General features: G+C 45.5%; 1 protein-coding gene across 11 annotated transcripts in view; it reads right to left on the bottom strand.

Moving 5' to 3' along the window:
* Positions 1–283: 283 nt before the first annotated feature.
* Lrba (LPS responsive beige-like anchor protein) overlaps positions 284–17,124 on the bottom strand; it is a 711,450-nt gene continuing 694,609 nt past the window's right edge. For all 11 annotated transcript variants that reach the window (XM_087205721.1, XM_087205722.1, XM_013067222.3 and 8 more), the window contains 4 exons: positions 12,801–12,902; positions 9,673–9,869; positions 6,308–6,459; positions 284–1,352 (listed from right to left, as the gene is read on the bottom strand). In XM_087205721.1, coding sequence (XP_087061847.1) covers positions 1,262–1,352; positions 6,308–6,459; positions 9,673–9,869; positions 12,801–12,902 — 542 coding nt within the window. In that variant the 3' untranslated portion in view covers positions 284–1,261. The remainder of the gene's footprint in view (positions 1,353–6,307; positions 6,460–9,672; positions 9,870–12,800; positions 12,903–17,124) is intronic.

Raw genomic sequence — 17,124 nt, 5'->3', positions numbered from 1 at the left:
CAGAGAAAGCCTGTTTTCACATTCTTATCTGTAGAGTCCCTTTCTGCTTACTGATAAAAAACTATGGCTCAATCAGTTTGGGGTGTCCTTTGTGTGTTATCTATGTTTAAAAGTTAGAGGTGAAAGAGGTATTTCCAACAATTCAGTTACAAATTTCATTTTATTCACTTTTTTTTCCAAACTGAATCATTCACTCCTAATCTTGGCTTTTAGAAAATATCTAAATGTGTAGGAGAAAGGTGTGGGAGGACCCACGTAGGCAAGATGTATGGAAACATCAAAGTTCACAACATACAAAGAGTTTATTTATGTAATACAGACCTTTTCTCAAATATTTTTCACAGATTTCCATACAGCAATCTACTAGAAATATACAACACCAAAATAACATTGTTTCTCAGTACAAATCACTAATCAGAAGGAAGGTGGAGATGGTTTAGTACAGGGAGAAGGGAGGAGGGGTGTTGCTGGCTGCACCTGGTGGCCTCTGCTCACGAACCCAGGGCTGGGAGGGCTCTGTTGCCCCATGGCCAGGCGACCGTTCCTGCATTGACTTTCAGAGAGAACAAAGGCTGCGAGCCCAAGAGCATTTCCATCATTTCATCTTGTGCCATGAGGACGACAGATCAGGAAAATGGTAAATAGTTCACACTTGCTATAACTTAGAGCCTTTACGTTTACCACGCAATGAAATAACCTCCCCCAAAACAATTTGCTAGGTCTAAAACATGCTTGAAGAAGAATATAGAAGTAATTCAGAGATATTTTAATTCATATTTGCCATAATTTAAACATTACTATTTAAATCCCAGGAATTTGAGCATTAAAGAAACACAACTGTTTGGAAAAATACAGGACTGAAAGTACAGCATAAAATTCCCCATCCCAGTATTATAACTCATTTCCCCACTGTTAAAAGCATGTTTCTCAAGATGACAGGTACATGGATTTCAAAATGTGTTTTTCATAATATAGCTAGAATAGTGGGCTTATTTGCGCCACTGTATGGTTTCTGTAATTGGTGAAAATAGAGTTCTCATTATGACTAAAAATATAGATTTTTTTTAAACTACAGAACCCGGCAACCAGTTTTCTGCTTTGCTGTCCCCTCCCCCCAAAAGTCAAGCAAAGTCTACAAAAATAGCAATTAAATTTTAAAAATATTTTGCTCCGTCAAGCAAATTGAAGTTACATTCAGGTGTGGTAGCTATTTCAACCTGGGGTCCCTGCCCCGCTCAGGGCTGAGGCGTGGCTGTCGCCCTCAGTAGCGGGTTTGGTATTCGTGATGCCACCGGTTGAAGTCGTTGTAGAACAGGACGATGCTTCCCGAAGCCATGCCAGAAATGATGCACCTGGGAGAGGCCAGAGGGAGAGCTTAACAGACCTGAACCCCTAAGGCCCTATCCCAAAGAAGAGCTGCCGCCCCACGCCCCTGACGGGAGTTCAGCAGAAAACCTGCACTTTGAGGGCAGTGTGGATGGTCTGGGCTCAGTGAGGGGCAGGCTGCTCAGACACTCCACGGGGACCCAACATGGCTTTCCGGTCCGTGCAGCCAGCTGTGCCGGGACAGTCCCCAAAGCCTATGGATCAAGTCATTTCTGAGGCGACGTGAACTGCCGAGGGATCAAAATGAAAAGAGGGGCCGGGGATTTAGCTCAGTGGTTCCGCCGCCTGCCTTGCAAGTGGAAAGACCCGAGTTCGATCACCGGTACCAAAAAAAAAAAAAAGAAACCATAGTAACTGCTGGCGAGGGTGCAGCGCACAGTTGCTTGGCTGGGCAGGAGAGAGGAGGGGAGTGCTAGCCCTCCTTTGGGCTGGGGCCTGGACCTTGTAACACAGTGGTCACTGAGACAGGAGCTGCTGCTGAGAGACAGTGCAGGGACAGGTGGAGCACGGCATGGTGAGTGACCCAGGGGCCGCTCTTTGCTTTTGTTTGTGGTGGTGCTGGTGGTGGTACACATGATTGAACCCAGGGCCTTTGCACTGAGCTGTATCCCCAGCCCTTTGATTCTGAGACAGGGCCTCAACAAGTCACGAAGTTTCCCAGGCTGGGCTGCAACTTAGGGTCCTCCTGCCTCAGCCTCCCAGTGTGGTGCTGCACTGTACTGTACTGGTGTTTCTTGCAATTGCTCTAAGGTCCTTCTCTCCATAGTTTGGTTAGGACCAGTCCTTAGGAATTTAGAAGCCAGTACCCTTCCTAGTGCCTCACAGCAAAATTGGGAGCTACGTGTGTCACTATAAAAAGTCAACACAAGACGGTGCTAATGAGGAAAGGAGAAGCAAAACTCTAAGGCAATGGAAAGAGCAAAAGTAGGTCTTTCCGTATTAACTATTACTTTATATAAGAGAATAAAGTTCAATCAAAAGGCAGAGATTACTAAAATGGATAAAACCTCAAACTAGAAGCTGTCAATAAAAGACTGTTTTAATGTACTGTAAATGGTAACAGAGACCTTAAGTCTACTATCAGACAAAAATAGGCTTTAAGACAAAGACTGCTACAAAAGACAAAGATACTACATAAACCCACAGAAGGGTCAACTCATTTGGAAAATATTAATTACACATGCACATTAAACATCTAAGATCCAGCATATATGGAGCAAATACTGAGAGAACTGAAGTAGTTTTACAATGATAGGCAGGTTGGTAACTTTCAGTAATGGGGTGGAACAAGACAGCAGATAAGGAAATGGAGGACCTGAACACTGGACCTAACGCCCACCCAGCAACAGCAAAATACACATTTTTCTCTAGTGTGCAGCAACCACTCTAGGATGAAACATATATTAGGACTCAAGTCTTAATGATTCAGTATGACTGAAATTATACACAACTCTCTTCTGATCATAACACTGAAACCAAAAATAACAGGAAAACTGGAAAGTTCACAAATCTGTAGAAATTGAATGTTTTAGCTTTCTTTCACTATGAACAAAGTACCCGAGAAAGCTTAAAGTTTTACCCCGTGGCCAGCTGGCTCAAAGGGAGGAACATCATGGTGGAAAAGCCAGGGAGCAGGTACAGTCCCTGGCACTGCTGGGTCTAGACGTCCCCTCCAAAGCCTCCTACGGTCATGATGGGGCTGGAGCTACAGTGTGTGATTACTAAGAGTTCTGGGAAGGACTCAGGGTGGCCCACCCTCAGCAGGTAGGGACAGAAAAAGGGTCATCCCTGGTTTCTCACTGCTTGCTCCCTTGCTACTTTGCTTGTAGCTCGCTGCCTTCTGCCTGCCATGATCTCTCTCTCTCCTCGATGACCCTCTGCCTTGGAAGCAGCCAACTACTGAACCTCCACAAACTAGGAGCCAAATACACCTTTTCTCCTTTAACTTCAGGCATCATGCATTTTGTCTCAACAAGGTGGAAAGTAACTAACACATTCCCTAAGGTTATGAACCACCCAGACACACCTAGGTGTGTGCCTCACTGAGCTCCTAGCCACCTCTAAACCCACCCCAGTGGACAAGATTAACCATCACACTGAATAAAGAGTCATGAGAATTAGAAAAACGAAAACACAGCCTGCCAAAACTTATATGATGCAGCAAAAGCACTGATAAAATAGAAATCTCTGGCTGTGGACACGTACACTAAAGGGGGAAATCTTGGATCAATAACCTAACTATACCGTAAGGAACTACACCAAGTGCAAACTAAATCCAAAGCCAGCAGAGAGGGAAACAACTGGAACAGATAAAACAAAAGTAGTTTCTTTGAGAAACTTTAGCTACACTAGGGAAAAAAGAACTTCAGAAAGGAAAGAGGGAAATAATAAAATGCAGAAACTATTAGGAACAACTACGTAACAGCAAATTGGATAGCCTAGATGAAATGGACAAGTTCTTAGAAACTATATACCAAAACTGAATCAGGAAAAAACAAAGTCTGAATAAATATATAGAGAGTGAATCAGTAATAAAAAACCTCCCACTAAACTAAAGCTCTGTGCTATCTGGCTTCATTGGTGAATTCTACAAAATATTAGAGGAGGATTAACACCAATCCCTTTCAAACTCTTCCAAAAATGAATAGGAGAGAACACTTCCTAACTCATTCAGTCGAGTCCAGCACTTCCCTAGTATCAAAGAATGAAAAAAACACTACAGTATATATCAAAAAACTAATATCTCTTATGAATACAAACATTTTACTAGCAGAATGCTAGCCAGCTGAATTCACTAGCATGGTAAAAGGATTACACACCATGACCGAGTGAGTTCCCCCTCTGAATTTGAGGATTCAATATGTAAACATTAACATGCTACATTAAAAAGATAACCCATATCATTTCAATTGATAAAAGGCATCTGAAATCTTTTCATTATTTTAAAAAACACTCTGTACTAGGGCTAGAAGGAAAATACTTCAAACGATAAAGAGCATTTATGAAAAGCCCACAGCTAACATCATACTCAATGGTGACTCATTTCTTCTCTATGATCAGGAAAATGAGGATGCTCACTTTCACCACTTTTATGAAGTCCTAGACAGAAAATTCAGCAAGAAAAAGAAAAAAGTATCTAAATTGGAAAGAAAGAAAATGGTCACAGATGACACGACCTTATAAGTAGGAAATCCTAAAGAGTTCACAAATAGCCCAGTCAGGAATCCAGTCAGGAAATTTGCAGGCACACAATCAACATACAAAAATAGCATTTCTATACACTAACAATGAACAAAAGGGAAATGAGCAATTCCATTTATAATAGTATCAGAATAAGATAATTAGGAATAAATTTAACCAAGAAAAGACTTGTATACTGGAAACTGAAACACTACTAAGATAAAGACTTAAGTAAAAGGAAACAATCACATGTTCATGAACTTGCCAGTAGTCAAGATATTGCAGTATTAACCCAAAGATCTCTAAATTCACTGCAATTCCTATCACAATTACTTTTCCCCCAGAACTAGAAAACACATCCTAAATTTTATATAGGGATCCCAAATATCCAAAACAATCTTGGAAAAGAAGAAAATAGTGGACAGCCTCACATTTTCTGACTGTAGAACTTACTATAAAGCTACAGTAATCAAAACAGTGCCACACTGGCAGAAAAACAAGAGACCAACAGAATAGAAAGTTTAAAAGAAGACTCACAAATGCATGGTCAGTTTTCCACAGGGTGGAAAGGACAGTCTTTTCAACAAGTAGTGCTGGGAAAAGTGGGTATCTACATGGAAAACTATAATTTGGACCCTTACCTACCATGACACACAAAACTATAAAAGAAAAGTTTCAAGACCTTGGATTTTGCAGTGATGTCTGAGATATGACACAAAAAGCACAAGTAATAGAAAAAAATTAGGTTTCATAAAAAGTCTGTGTATTAACACTGAGAAGAAAAAGACAGTTATTACTAGTCGTTAGGAAAGTCTAGATCAAACCACAATGAGAGACCACTTTATATCCACAAGGGCAGCCACTGAATAAAAACAAAATATGAGTGTCGAGCAAGTGGGGAAATAGGAACTCTGCACAGCTGTTGGGGGTGTAAAATGGTGCAGCACTGTGGAAAACAGTTTGGGAGTTCCTCAGAAACTTAGAACACAGAATTACCATTATGACACAGCAATTCCACTCCTGGATATATACCCCAAAAACTAAAGAGGGACCTGAATGCATATTTGTTGGCCAATTTTCATGGCAAATTATACATGATAACCAAAAGAAACTATCCAAGTGCCAAAGAAGAATAAAAACGTGGTGGGGCATTTTCAGAGGTGATTGAACCTAGACTGTGTGATGCTGGGATTGATTCATGGTGCAATGCTAGGCTCAAGGACACTAGGATTAAGGGTGAGTGCTGCCTGCCGTAAGTAGCCTGGATGAGAAAAAGGAGCAGAGAGACACTGTTAAGGTTCTCGTGTTGCTTTTGCTGTCTTTGCCTGTCATGAAATGTTCTCCTCTGCGATGCCCGCCTGCCATGTGCCACCCTGCCTTGGAGCCAGCAGCTTATGGACAGAAACCTCTACAAACTGAGCTAAATAAACCTTTCCTCCTTTAACTTTGGGTGTCCGGTATTTTGTCTCAGCAATGAGAAAAGAAAGATGGTTTAAAGAAAAGGCTTACCTGGCAATGTGACTGAGGCCTTTACTACTTACTACTTGAATAAATCCTATTTCTTGAGAACAGCCCTTGTCCAAGAGTGGCAATGGCAGAGAGAGGCACACTTAGAGAGTGTTCTTGGAAACTCAAACACTGGCTGCTGGGATGCAGAGGCCCGCACTCTGCCAGCCCTGGGCCCCGTGGGAGGAAGCCCTCCGTCTGACTGCTGGTGTCTGGACCTCAGCTGCAGTCTTACCTCTGGTCGTAAGAGAGCGCCATGGCCCGGATTCCTGCATCGCAGCCGGGGTAGGCACAGAGCTGCTTGAGGTCCGACACCTGCCAGACCCTTACCACGCCGCTGTCTCCTCCCGTGAGCAGGTACTGCCCATCCCGGCTCAGCTGCATGGCCTGTGGGACACAGCGAGGCCCATTAGAGGTGAGGTTATTCCCTCCGGGTCCCCTGCCTCCCACTGTTGGGGTGGGGTGGGGGGACCCTTAGAGTTCTTAGGAAACTGACTTGTAGAAGACCTGCCATTTGTCAGAACCCAGTAGACAAGGTCAGGCGATGCCTGGGGTTTTCATTTTCTTCTTTTCAATTTTTGCTTTGTGAGGATGAAGTCACGGAGCCTCCAGTTCTCCAAATGCTAGCTGAACAGGTCCCTCGTGTGGATGGGGCCTGCCTGGTAGCATCGGCACCTTCCCTCAGCCCGCTGGGCCCTGACCACAGCTTCCGGCCTGGGGACAGCCCAGGTCCAGCTGTCTTCACCCTGAAGGTCAGCTACACTGCTGCCCCACAGTGCCAGGCAGTGGCCCTGGCACCCCCTGCCGTTCGGAGTGGAAGGTGCATGCTACTGCTGTTTCTTGGTTTCTCTGCCTGGTTTTACATTTTTTAACGGTTGGAGGGAGAGTAATTTCTTGTGACACATGAATGTTATAGGTTCTGAACTGGAATGCCCATAAATAAGGTATGAGGACCCAGCCACGAACATGTGTGGCTACCTTCACGGGTAACAGAGAACACAGCCCGCAAGCCTGAAATTGTCCCGCCCGTGCCTTGCTAGAGCAGCATTCGCACTCCCGACACGAAGGCCCTGTGCCATCCTGCTCCTCCTCTACACTAAGTGACCCTGCGCCAGGCTCCTTCCTGAGGGCACAGAGCCTGGGAGCACCTGTGCCCGCCCATCCTGTCCGCCCGCACATCGTGGCCAAGGGCACACAGGCGGTGCCAGCAGCCACAAAGAACCAGCTCTTACTTCTGAAAACTCACGCTGTTCTACACTCAAGAGTTTCAGTATAACTGTTATTAAGAATTACAGAAAAGCAGGCACACGTTCATCCCCATTTGGTTCAGAGAAATGGCAAGTTTCGCAGTCTCTCAGACACACAAATGCATCTAAGAACCCATGTGTGGGAGACAACTGTAAGATGTATTCTCTAAATCTTAGTGCTCAGTGAGTAAAAGTCAGTACTTTTGTGCCATTCATCTTACAGCAAGCTTTGGAGGCATCTGGAAAGTGCAATGAAGACTAGACAGAAATTATCTGTTACACTTGTAAAATTCAGCTGATGAAAATCCATTAACCTCATGGTTGTGGTTCACTCGAATTTTATACCTGAGGCTTTTTACTGGGTAATTGCTATATTAAAGCAAATTAAAACTATTAATCTTTAAATGTTCTAGTAAAGAATCTCTAATCTTCTGTCTGGAATGAAATAAAACCTGGACATTTAGGACTGTATCAAAAACATCCTAATGAACCAGGTACCTCCCAAGGTGAAAAACTATTTTGTAGCCTCTCAAGAGAGCCTGTGGCCGAAGCCATGAGAGCCCAGGTGGCGTCTACCTGCAGGGGTCTCCAAGCAGGCAGAGACAGAGGTTAGTGCCCAAGGTGTGCTGATCTCTGAGGAGACTGGCCTGGGCTTCTAGGAGGTACTTGCAGGCCAGCGCAGTCTGTTGGGGACAACCATATCCTAAATCAGTCCCGAGAAAAGGAAAGAAAGGAGTCCCTATGGGTGAAAGAGCGGTCATCCTTTGATTATGATGAAATAGTCACTGCCCTATACAGGGTGCCTACTTTAAGTTATTCACTGAAACACCTAAACCTTGTCTCATTGGTGCACTGTGATAGGCATTAGCCAAAATGCCACCGAACAGTCTGCTTGTATAGAAAAACAGGTGGGAAGCCTTGGTCAGCACAGAGCTTCCCCAGGCAGCCTGCAGGGCGCTCAGTATCTCCAAGCAACTCCATTTCTGCCCTTGGCTGGTGACTGGTTTGCTCCAAGCGCCTTTCCTTACTGGAGACCCTGCCCTGGGCAGCCACTTCCCAGCCGGCAGCTTCCTCCCTGGCTTCCCAGGTGGGGAGCTGTGAAGGCGGCAGGCGCTGGAGCCAGGGGCAGTTAGTTGTTCATTTTAAGCCGCTCGACCTCATCGCACAGTTGCCACTTGCAGGTTAGTATGATAAAGTGCAGGATGCCGGGGAAAGCGATGGATTGTTTAAACCCAGGATCCAGGGGGAGGTATTAGGGAGGGAGGAGCTATGGCCCAGAGGCAGACGGCAGCCTCCTGCTGGCCTCCAGGCCCAGCCTCGGGATTGGCTGAATGCCACAGGAACGCCTGGGGCCCTAGAGGGCCGTCAGATTATTTTACAGATTTATTAGTGTAGCTGACAATATAATCACAGCTCAAAGTGACAGATTATCAGCATTATGATTGTAAAGAAAAGAGGAAAGGAAAAGCCTCTGATGTGTACTTGGTTTAAGTGAAGTATTATGGGAAAGAAGGGAGAAATAAAAGCTAGTGTGCGTGTGGTGTACGCCTGTGTGCAGAGGCCGGTGGGATGCGACTGAGAGACCCCTGGCGAGCAAGGGACACAGGAAGGGTGCATGGGCGGAAAAGCCAGGGCTTTGAGGTGACCAGGGAGAGCCGTTTTGGAGCTCTTGTTCCTTGACGCCTCCTGGCCCTAGTGTTTGCACTCTCGCCCCACCACGTCTGGGGTCCCCTGAGTGTGCAGGCACGCGCACCTCCACGCCTCGCTGGAAAGTGGCGGTAAGGAGAGAGCCCCGCACCGGGGAGAGATGGGCAGGCCCTGCAAGCAGCTCCCACAGGAACAGCCGGAGGCCTGCTAGCGTGCCCGTGACCATTTCCCGGGTACCGGCACAGTCTGAGTGAGGCCCAGCTGCCTTACCCTGGCCTGTCTGGGTCCTGCTATCCATGAAGGAGTCAAGTCTCGCCTCAGCTGCTAACCTAAAACAACCATAATCACTACATGCCCACCTATAAACTGTGCAGAGCAGCCTGTTTTAGGTGTAAGCTATTTTAGCCTTGATACTCAGAAAGCAACAGTGGGCAGTAAATGTCCTTAGATTAAAAAAAAAAAATGCACTGCCAGGGAACGCTGCAGCCGGCTACCAGGCCCGCGTAGGGCAGCGGCCTCCCAGCTGGGGCCTGGGCTCCAAAGTGTCAGATGGGTGGGCATCCAGGGGCCCTTCAGGATGTCGTCTGGCGTGGAAAAGAGGCCCTCGACAGCTCCAGACAGGCTTCTTCAGGGAACCCTCTCCCCACGTGCTTACCACCCACCAAGGGAAACATCAAGGTAGCAGGAGAGCCTGCTAGGGACTCACCCTTATGTTGTCATCCGTGTCCACGCTGGCCTGGAGCTTGCCGTTCACGGTGAATGTGCAGAAGTGGCCATTCTCATAGAAGATGACGCAGTGACCCTCTCTGGAAGCCTGGATGAGTTTTGGTTTCAGGCAGTTTTCAGGACCCTCCAAGGTCCTTAGCAAGTCTCCATTCATGGAATGTACGAGGCATGGTCCTTCTGAGAAGAGGGGAGAAATCGAGGCAGAGTTGATTATGCAGTGTGACTCAGGGGCAGAGCGCTTGCCTGGCATGTGTTAGGCCCTCAGTTCAATCCCCATCACTGGAAAAAAATAAAACAGACAAATGTGATCTGAGTCTTTAGAGTGTGTGGGGTGTGCTAGGCTGGGTTACAGGTATGTGCCACCAAGCCTGGCTGTGACCTGAGACTGGAGCACCGATCAGTCAGAACCATAATGTCGCCCTACACCGCAGAAAGCTTTGTAAAAACTGTATCATCTTGCATGTAGGTTATTTTACATCGTGTCCTCCTCATGTTTGCCAGCTCTCCCCTTCCACGGGAAGAAGCAAGAAGCCCAGCTGTACACATTCCAGCTCACTTCTCAAGAGACAGGAAGTTATACAGAATCTCATTATCCCAAGGGGTAAAACAAACTGGAAGACTTCAGACAGAAGAACAGGACAACTTTCAAGCCGAGAATGTTTCCAGGAGGTCAGCACCACGGCCCTGGGCTCTGCCCTGTCACACGCCGTCTTCCTCCTCCCACTGCTCACCACCCTCCCCGGGGGAGCCCCGGTCACCCCTCACCTAACAGTTCACACAGGCTCCTTCTGCCACTTTCCCTTGGCAGTGAAGTGGTCCCCAAAGCAAGCAGCAGTGTCCCCACTGCAACTAACTCCCAGGGACCCCGCAGGGCCCAGACTGAGAGCATCAGTTTCTGAGCATCTGCTCCGCACAAGGCACAGGACTAGGAACCAAACTCTCTATGTGATGACTAAGACCCCAGAGGTAACAACTCAGGCTAGTGGGGTAATGGGTACATGCCCGCTGCTTTCCTCCCTCATTCACTTGTGGCCACATGGATGCCTTTCTTCCTGATCCTTGCTTGGCTCCTGAAAGAAGCCTTTGGAAATATGGCTCTCAGCTTTTCCCAGGCCATTCAGGAGTTTATGCCTTTTTAGTGATCTCCAACATAAATGCAAGCAGCCACTCTGCTTGTGCCCAGCTCCAGTGTGCATGAATTTTCAGTCATCATTTCCTCAGTGTCACTAGGCTCCCCAGAGAGCACAGTTAAACATTTGGTTATCACATCAATTACAAAATACACTCCTTGGCTAGCTCCTCTCCACAGCCTACCACGTAAGAGTTGTGTGACAGAAATGACGACCAGTCACATCCCTTCTCTCCAAGTACGCAGGTGACTGGCAACCACAGTTCTGTTGTTCAGTTCATGCCTGGACAGCAAATGCTGTGGCTGTGTTGCTTCTTTGTTTCCTGGTGATAAACTTGCATGTTACTTCACAAAAACGGGCCATGAAAAATGGGTACTGGGCAACCAAGATGAAACTTAATGGAAAAATGAAAAGTGAAAAAGCTGAAAGTGAAACCTCAATTGAATATAACCACAGAAGAAACAGTTGTCACTGTGATGTGCACAGTGCTGAGACCCTAGATACACAGCTAGCACATGAGTGAATGGAGCTCAGTGATGTTAATTAGGGAAGTGCTTGTAACAACGTCTATGGAGTCTCTGAAGAAGCGATACCAGAAAGCCTCACATTAAGGGAAATCTAGTGGGCATTCATTTCATGGCACCGAAAGCACAAAAGATAAACAGTTGGAAGCTGGTGTGGACTTAGAAAGAAAGGGGACGAAGCCCAAAGTCCTAGGAAAGCTGCTCAGCCTTTGGGTACAGGTGGAGGGAAGGTGATGAGCACTGCTCAAACCACCCTGAGAAGTTTTTCACAAGGAAATAAAATGCTTTAATTCTTAGGGTTTCAAATTACAGCGTACTAAGTAAATGTTTTACTATTTTTCATGTTCTTACCCACACAAACACATAATACCAACTTTTTCAATGTTTTAACAAAAATTCTTAGAGGCCATGGAATAATCATAAAATTTCCCACTGATTGAAATCATCTGGCTTGGTTTGAGCTTGCACTGTCACTTTTACAGCCCTACAATGTGCAAAGCAAGGATGGCCAGATGACAGTCTCATTTGGATCACATATAGTCCAAGCACTCATATTAACTCAGCATATATGAAATTACTGACACAGGAAGGAAAAAATCCAATAGCTATAGAATTCTTGCTCAGTATTCCCATTCCACTGACCAACTAAATTTTTCACACAATCCGTTTACTGTTTAATATGCCTTGTTAGCTAGACTGTTACAGTTGGAGACAGATAAAATGACTCAAGTACTCTATGCTTCCCACCAGAGCAGCCTGGAGACATGAGATTATGGCACTGTTTCTGCTTCATGGAAGAGACAGAGATGGCTGGACGATTCCAGTGAGGAAGCACTGAACTGCAAACAGCTCTGTCCCTGATGAGATCTGGACTGTTAGATGTGCTCCTGGAAAGCTCGCTCAGTAGCTCTGGCCCGAATTGCACAGAGCTCAAGTACACCAGCTCAAGCGCCTCTCCACTCCCCTCAGTGCCTTTCTGGCCCTGCCTCGGCCCTAAGATTTGAAAGACAGGGTCAAGAGTTTCTGTCCAGGTGTGAGATGGAAACCAGTCCAATCAGAGGACAGAAAAATAAACAAATACACAAAGATGTGCCTTGTTCCTGCCTCACGGAAGTGAGAAAATTAATGGACTACTATTTGTGAAACACCTTAAACTCTACAGCAGTGCTGTGAAATAGTAATTTTCTACAGTAATGGAAATGTTTTGCATCTGGGCTGTCCAATACCATGGCAACTAACCACATGTGACTATGTAACACTTGAGATAGGACTACTGCCACTAAGGAATTTAATGGTATTTAATTTTTTGCTAATTTAAACTTAAATAGCCCTATGTGCCCAAGGGCCACTGTAACAGGCTAAAGTTTTAGAGAAAAGGAAGCAACTTCATCTTTGGTAGCTGGGTTTGGAAGACACTAAGAAATATCTCCATTTTACGAAGGCCTCAGTTTTACCTTGAGAACCACTTAACACCAGGCCCAGCTCGGCACAGATGGCAGCACACGTGACCTCGTAGTCATGGCCCGTCAGAATGGCCCGTGGAGTGGTGGTCTCACCTGCAGAAGACAGACACAGAAGACAAGTTTATGCAGTTCAAGCTTATACAGATTAAGCTTATGCCTAACCCTTTAACTTACAGTTTGAGAATTTGTCCAAAATCCTATTTCAGGACAGTTTTTTTTTTTTGGTACCAGGGATGGAACTCGGGACCTTGTGCTTGAGAGGCAGGCGACAGAACCACTGAGCTAAATCCCCAGCCCTATATGGTACAGTCTGATTTTGAGGACCACATGTTGCTAAATGTCAAGGAATCCTTACGGATTATCAAGTAGTTGAAAGTTCAGGGTTAAAGATGACAAAAAGCTGCATTCTAAAATGTCTCAGATACTTTCCAAATACTATAAAACGAGCCCCTCCAGGAGGGAGTTTAGGGAAGGACAATATAAAAGTAGGCACTATGGGGCTCGGGATTTAGCTCAGTGGTTCTGGCCCCTGCCTCGAAAGCGCAAGGTCCTGAGTTCGATCCCCAGAACAACAACAAAAAAGTCAGCACTGTGGCTTAATTTACATTTCAAAGGCAAGCTTCCTGCCCTCTTCCTCTGAGGGCCCTGAAACCCTGATGAAGACAGTTTTATGACGAAGACACTCTGACCAAGGATTCAGGATATCGCAAAGCAGTCCCTCTCTTAAATACCTGTTTACTCAGTGACGTGTTTTCCTGATGCATAAGTCATACCAAGTACAGTTTTCTATGGTTCAAAGGGCAGAGGATAAAAACCTAAGCCCTCACATGTAACTCTTCCAGGACCGACTAAAATTTAGGGCAAGAGGTGGGGAAGGGGACACAGAGGAGTAGCCACATAACGTGAGACATTTCAAAACATGTCCACAGGCAGATAGAACATGTCATCCTGTGCCTCTGTCCAGACAAAAAGCAACGCACACCACCAAGGGCTGCACCACAGAGAGGTGACTGCAATGGCTCTGGTTCATGACAAGTCACAAGGATCAAGTGGGTTCCACATTTAGCCTGAAGGGTACGAGTGTGAACGAGCCCTCCACCCTTACAGAAGCACCTTCACAGGGAAACTAGAGCAGGCTTCTGTCAGCATCCCGAGCAATGATTTGGACTTGATTTCATGGTATGACCATAACTCTACAATCCAGAAGGGGCAGATGTGCCCAGAAAGGAGGTCAGTAGCACGAGCTGTCCACCTCTGTGGAGAAGCACTTGTCATCCTCACCCCAGACACGCAGCTGTCCTGAGCAGTCACCCACTCTGGAGAGAGAGTGCTGCCAAGTCAGGGACACTTGCACTTCAAAGGGCAAATGAATACTGCTGGCACCAATGGAGCCAGCCTGCAAAGCAGGGGTTCCTGCTGGTGGGCCATGGGTTCTCTGCCACTTCATGCCAACTGCCTGTTCTGGGTGGTTCGGGAGGAAGGCAGCTCTTACTGACCGTGCTGAGACCCAGGACCCATGAGACACCAGGCATGTGCCTGTGGGAAGGAGCCCATCCCTGAGTTCCGGGCCCACCACCCGCAGCCAGAGGCCCTCGGCCCCGCAGCACATCCAGCAGTTCCAGCGTGTGCATTCACACAGCTGTGTCCCCAGTGTCCCTGCGGCCTGGTGACTAGAGGTGCTTCTGAAGGTGACTTAGGTCAGGCCCAACTCTGCCTGCATGCTTAGTTGTAAGGGGGATGCTGACAGACTGAATGGAGGGGTGAAGGGGCACAGAAGGCTTGGTTCCATCTGATTCCACGTCTAATGCTTTGGAGGGCACACCCCCCTTAGTTAAAAAGTTTGCCCAACATTAAGTGGATTAAAGATCTAAATATTAAGACAGAAACACTAAACTTGCTGGAAGACAAGTTAGGTAGAACTCTTGAAGACATTGGCATCGGAAAAGACTTTATGAGCAAATCCTCAGTAGCACGGGAACTAGCACAAAGAATCAACAACTGGGCTCTCATCTTATTAAAAAGCTTCTGCACTGCAAGAGAAACCACCAACAGAGCTAAGAGACAACCTTCAATGTGGGAAAAAATTTTTAGCAGCTGCACCTCAGACAAAGGACTACTATCTAGAATATATAAAGAACTGACAAAAATCAGACCCCCCAAATTGAAAGACCCAATTCAAAAATGGGCATCTGAAATGAACAGACATTTCTCACACAAAGAAGTAAAAGCACCAAATAAATATATGAAAAAATGTTCAACATCACTGGTTGAAAGATGCAGATGAAAACAACACTGGGATTCCACCTCACTCCAGAAAGAATGGCTATCAAGAAATCAACCAATAACAAATGCTGGCGGGGCTGTGGGGAAAGAGGAACCCTGCTCCACTGCTGGTGGGAGTGTAGACTGGTGCAACCACTGTGGAAATCAGTATGGAGATACCTCAAAGAACTAGGACTGGAAGTCCCATTTGACCCCGCTATTCCCCTGCTGGGGATCTTCCCCAAAGAATTGAAAGAATCATACCACAGTGATATATGTGCACCCATGTTCATAGAGGCACAGTTTGTAATAGCTAAAGCTTGGAAACAGCCCAAGTGCCCATCAACTGGAAACTGGATAAAGAAGATGTGGTTTTTAATAAAATGGAGTACTACTCAGCCATAAAGAATGAGAAACTAGAGACATTCATAGCTAAATGGATGCATATGGAGGCCATACTCCTAAGTGAAATAAATAAGACACACGTGTAAATACCGAATAGTTTCTCTGGTGTGAGAAACTGAAAGTGTAAATAAGGGTTAAAATGATTAAAATGAATAACTGATAATTTGAAATAGGAAAAAAGGTTCAAAGATGTAGGGGTGAAGGGAGGGGAAGGGGAAAAGAAAGAAGGGAAAGGAAAAATTATGAGAAAAGAAAAGAAATGGAAATGAAATCTATGTAAATAGGGAGGGGCGAAGGGGTGAAGGGTGCCCAGGGAATGGGGAAAAAATAACCAAGATACATCATGTACAGGTACAAGCACCCAATGATAAATGTAAACATACTGTATACCTAAAATGTACCAATAAAAGAACTTAGAAAAAAAAAGTTTACCCAACATTGTCATAAAGCCAGTTTTTTTTCTTCAGAAGTCCACAACTTTGGAGAAAATTTTAAGGCAAGAAGCAAACAATGTATGCCAATCTGAACTACTTAACTTTGTGTCAGTGATAATTTTTGCCACAAAATTCAGAATATGCCATGCTTTAAAAAGTGAACGATACTTTAGCCCTGATTCATGGTATCTTCTTTTCCCATGAAGTTCTAAATTCCGCAAAATAGCATACAATGTTATTTTTGAAATTACTGTCTACATCTACCGACAGCTTTTTAAAATCAGCAATTAAAATTGTTAGGAGGTAAGGAATACACTCTGTGTGATTATCCTTTTTTGTTGGCTTTCCTGAGTTGCCCTTTTGTGAGGGGTGAGATTTGTGCTGGGACTCGAACTGCCGTGGGTTCCTCTGTGAGGCTGAAGGTCTGAAGAACTGATGGCGAAGGGAAACAATCTCCACTGGAGCAAAGTAAACAACAGGCAGATGGGTCCGGGGCCCAGAGGGCAGTGTCAGGGAGCACGTAGGCTTTTGTGCTCTACATTTCAGACTAGTTTCTCACAAGCACAGTGGAGGAAGAAAACAGACTGCTGTCAATTGCATCTCCTCCTTTAAGAGAGCTGAAATATCCTACTAAGACTTTTCTACGGCTATAAAGCCATAGTTTAGGCAGCTTCCTGATTAGCCCTAGAAAGTGGGCTAAGATGTAAGCATTCTTTTTTTGTAAACTCATAATTAAGTTTTTATAAGTATGTTTGACCTATAAAATACTAATTTCAAGAACCCAAATTATACCAAATCATTTTCACTCCCCAAGTCAGAAGACACATACAGATAATTCTGAAACTAAAAAAAAAGCTGCACTCCCAGCCCTCTTTTCTAGGGCCTGATATCTAAACAAAGACCTGCTTGGTGCTAGGACTTTGGCTTCAAAGTTTGGCAAAATGTTTTCTTATCCAAGAAACGGGTTAGGAAAATGGGGGGGGGGAGTCCCCCCAACAAATCAAATGCATAAGCACAGACTTTGGTTCTTTAGGTTCTTCTCAGGTAACTGGTTCAGAAACACTCGTTGGATTTCCCATAAAGAGATGTGCTCAACTCCCTGAATTTGTAGGAGCTGAACTTGCATGGCTTCTCAAAATCCTCGTTCAACAGCATCAGGCAAGAGATCATTCACTCTAACCAAAAGGGTTTGCACTCTTGCCTATGCACTCAGC

Source organism: Heterocephalus glaber, unplaced genomic scaffold, assembly GCF_053883595.1.
Source record: "Heterocephalus glaber isolate CG9 unplaced genomic scaffold, H.glaber_assembly_v1.0 deba00000613, whole genome shotgun sequence".
Taxonomy (NCBI): domain Eukaryota; kingdom Metazoa; phylum Chordata; class Mammalia; order Rodentia; family Bathyergidae; genus Heterocephalus; species Heterocephalus glaber.
Note: the sequence above shows the minus strand (reverse complement) of the source record. Positions and strands in the feature narration are given on the sequence as shown.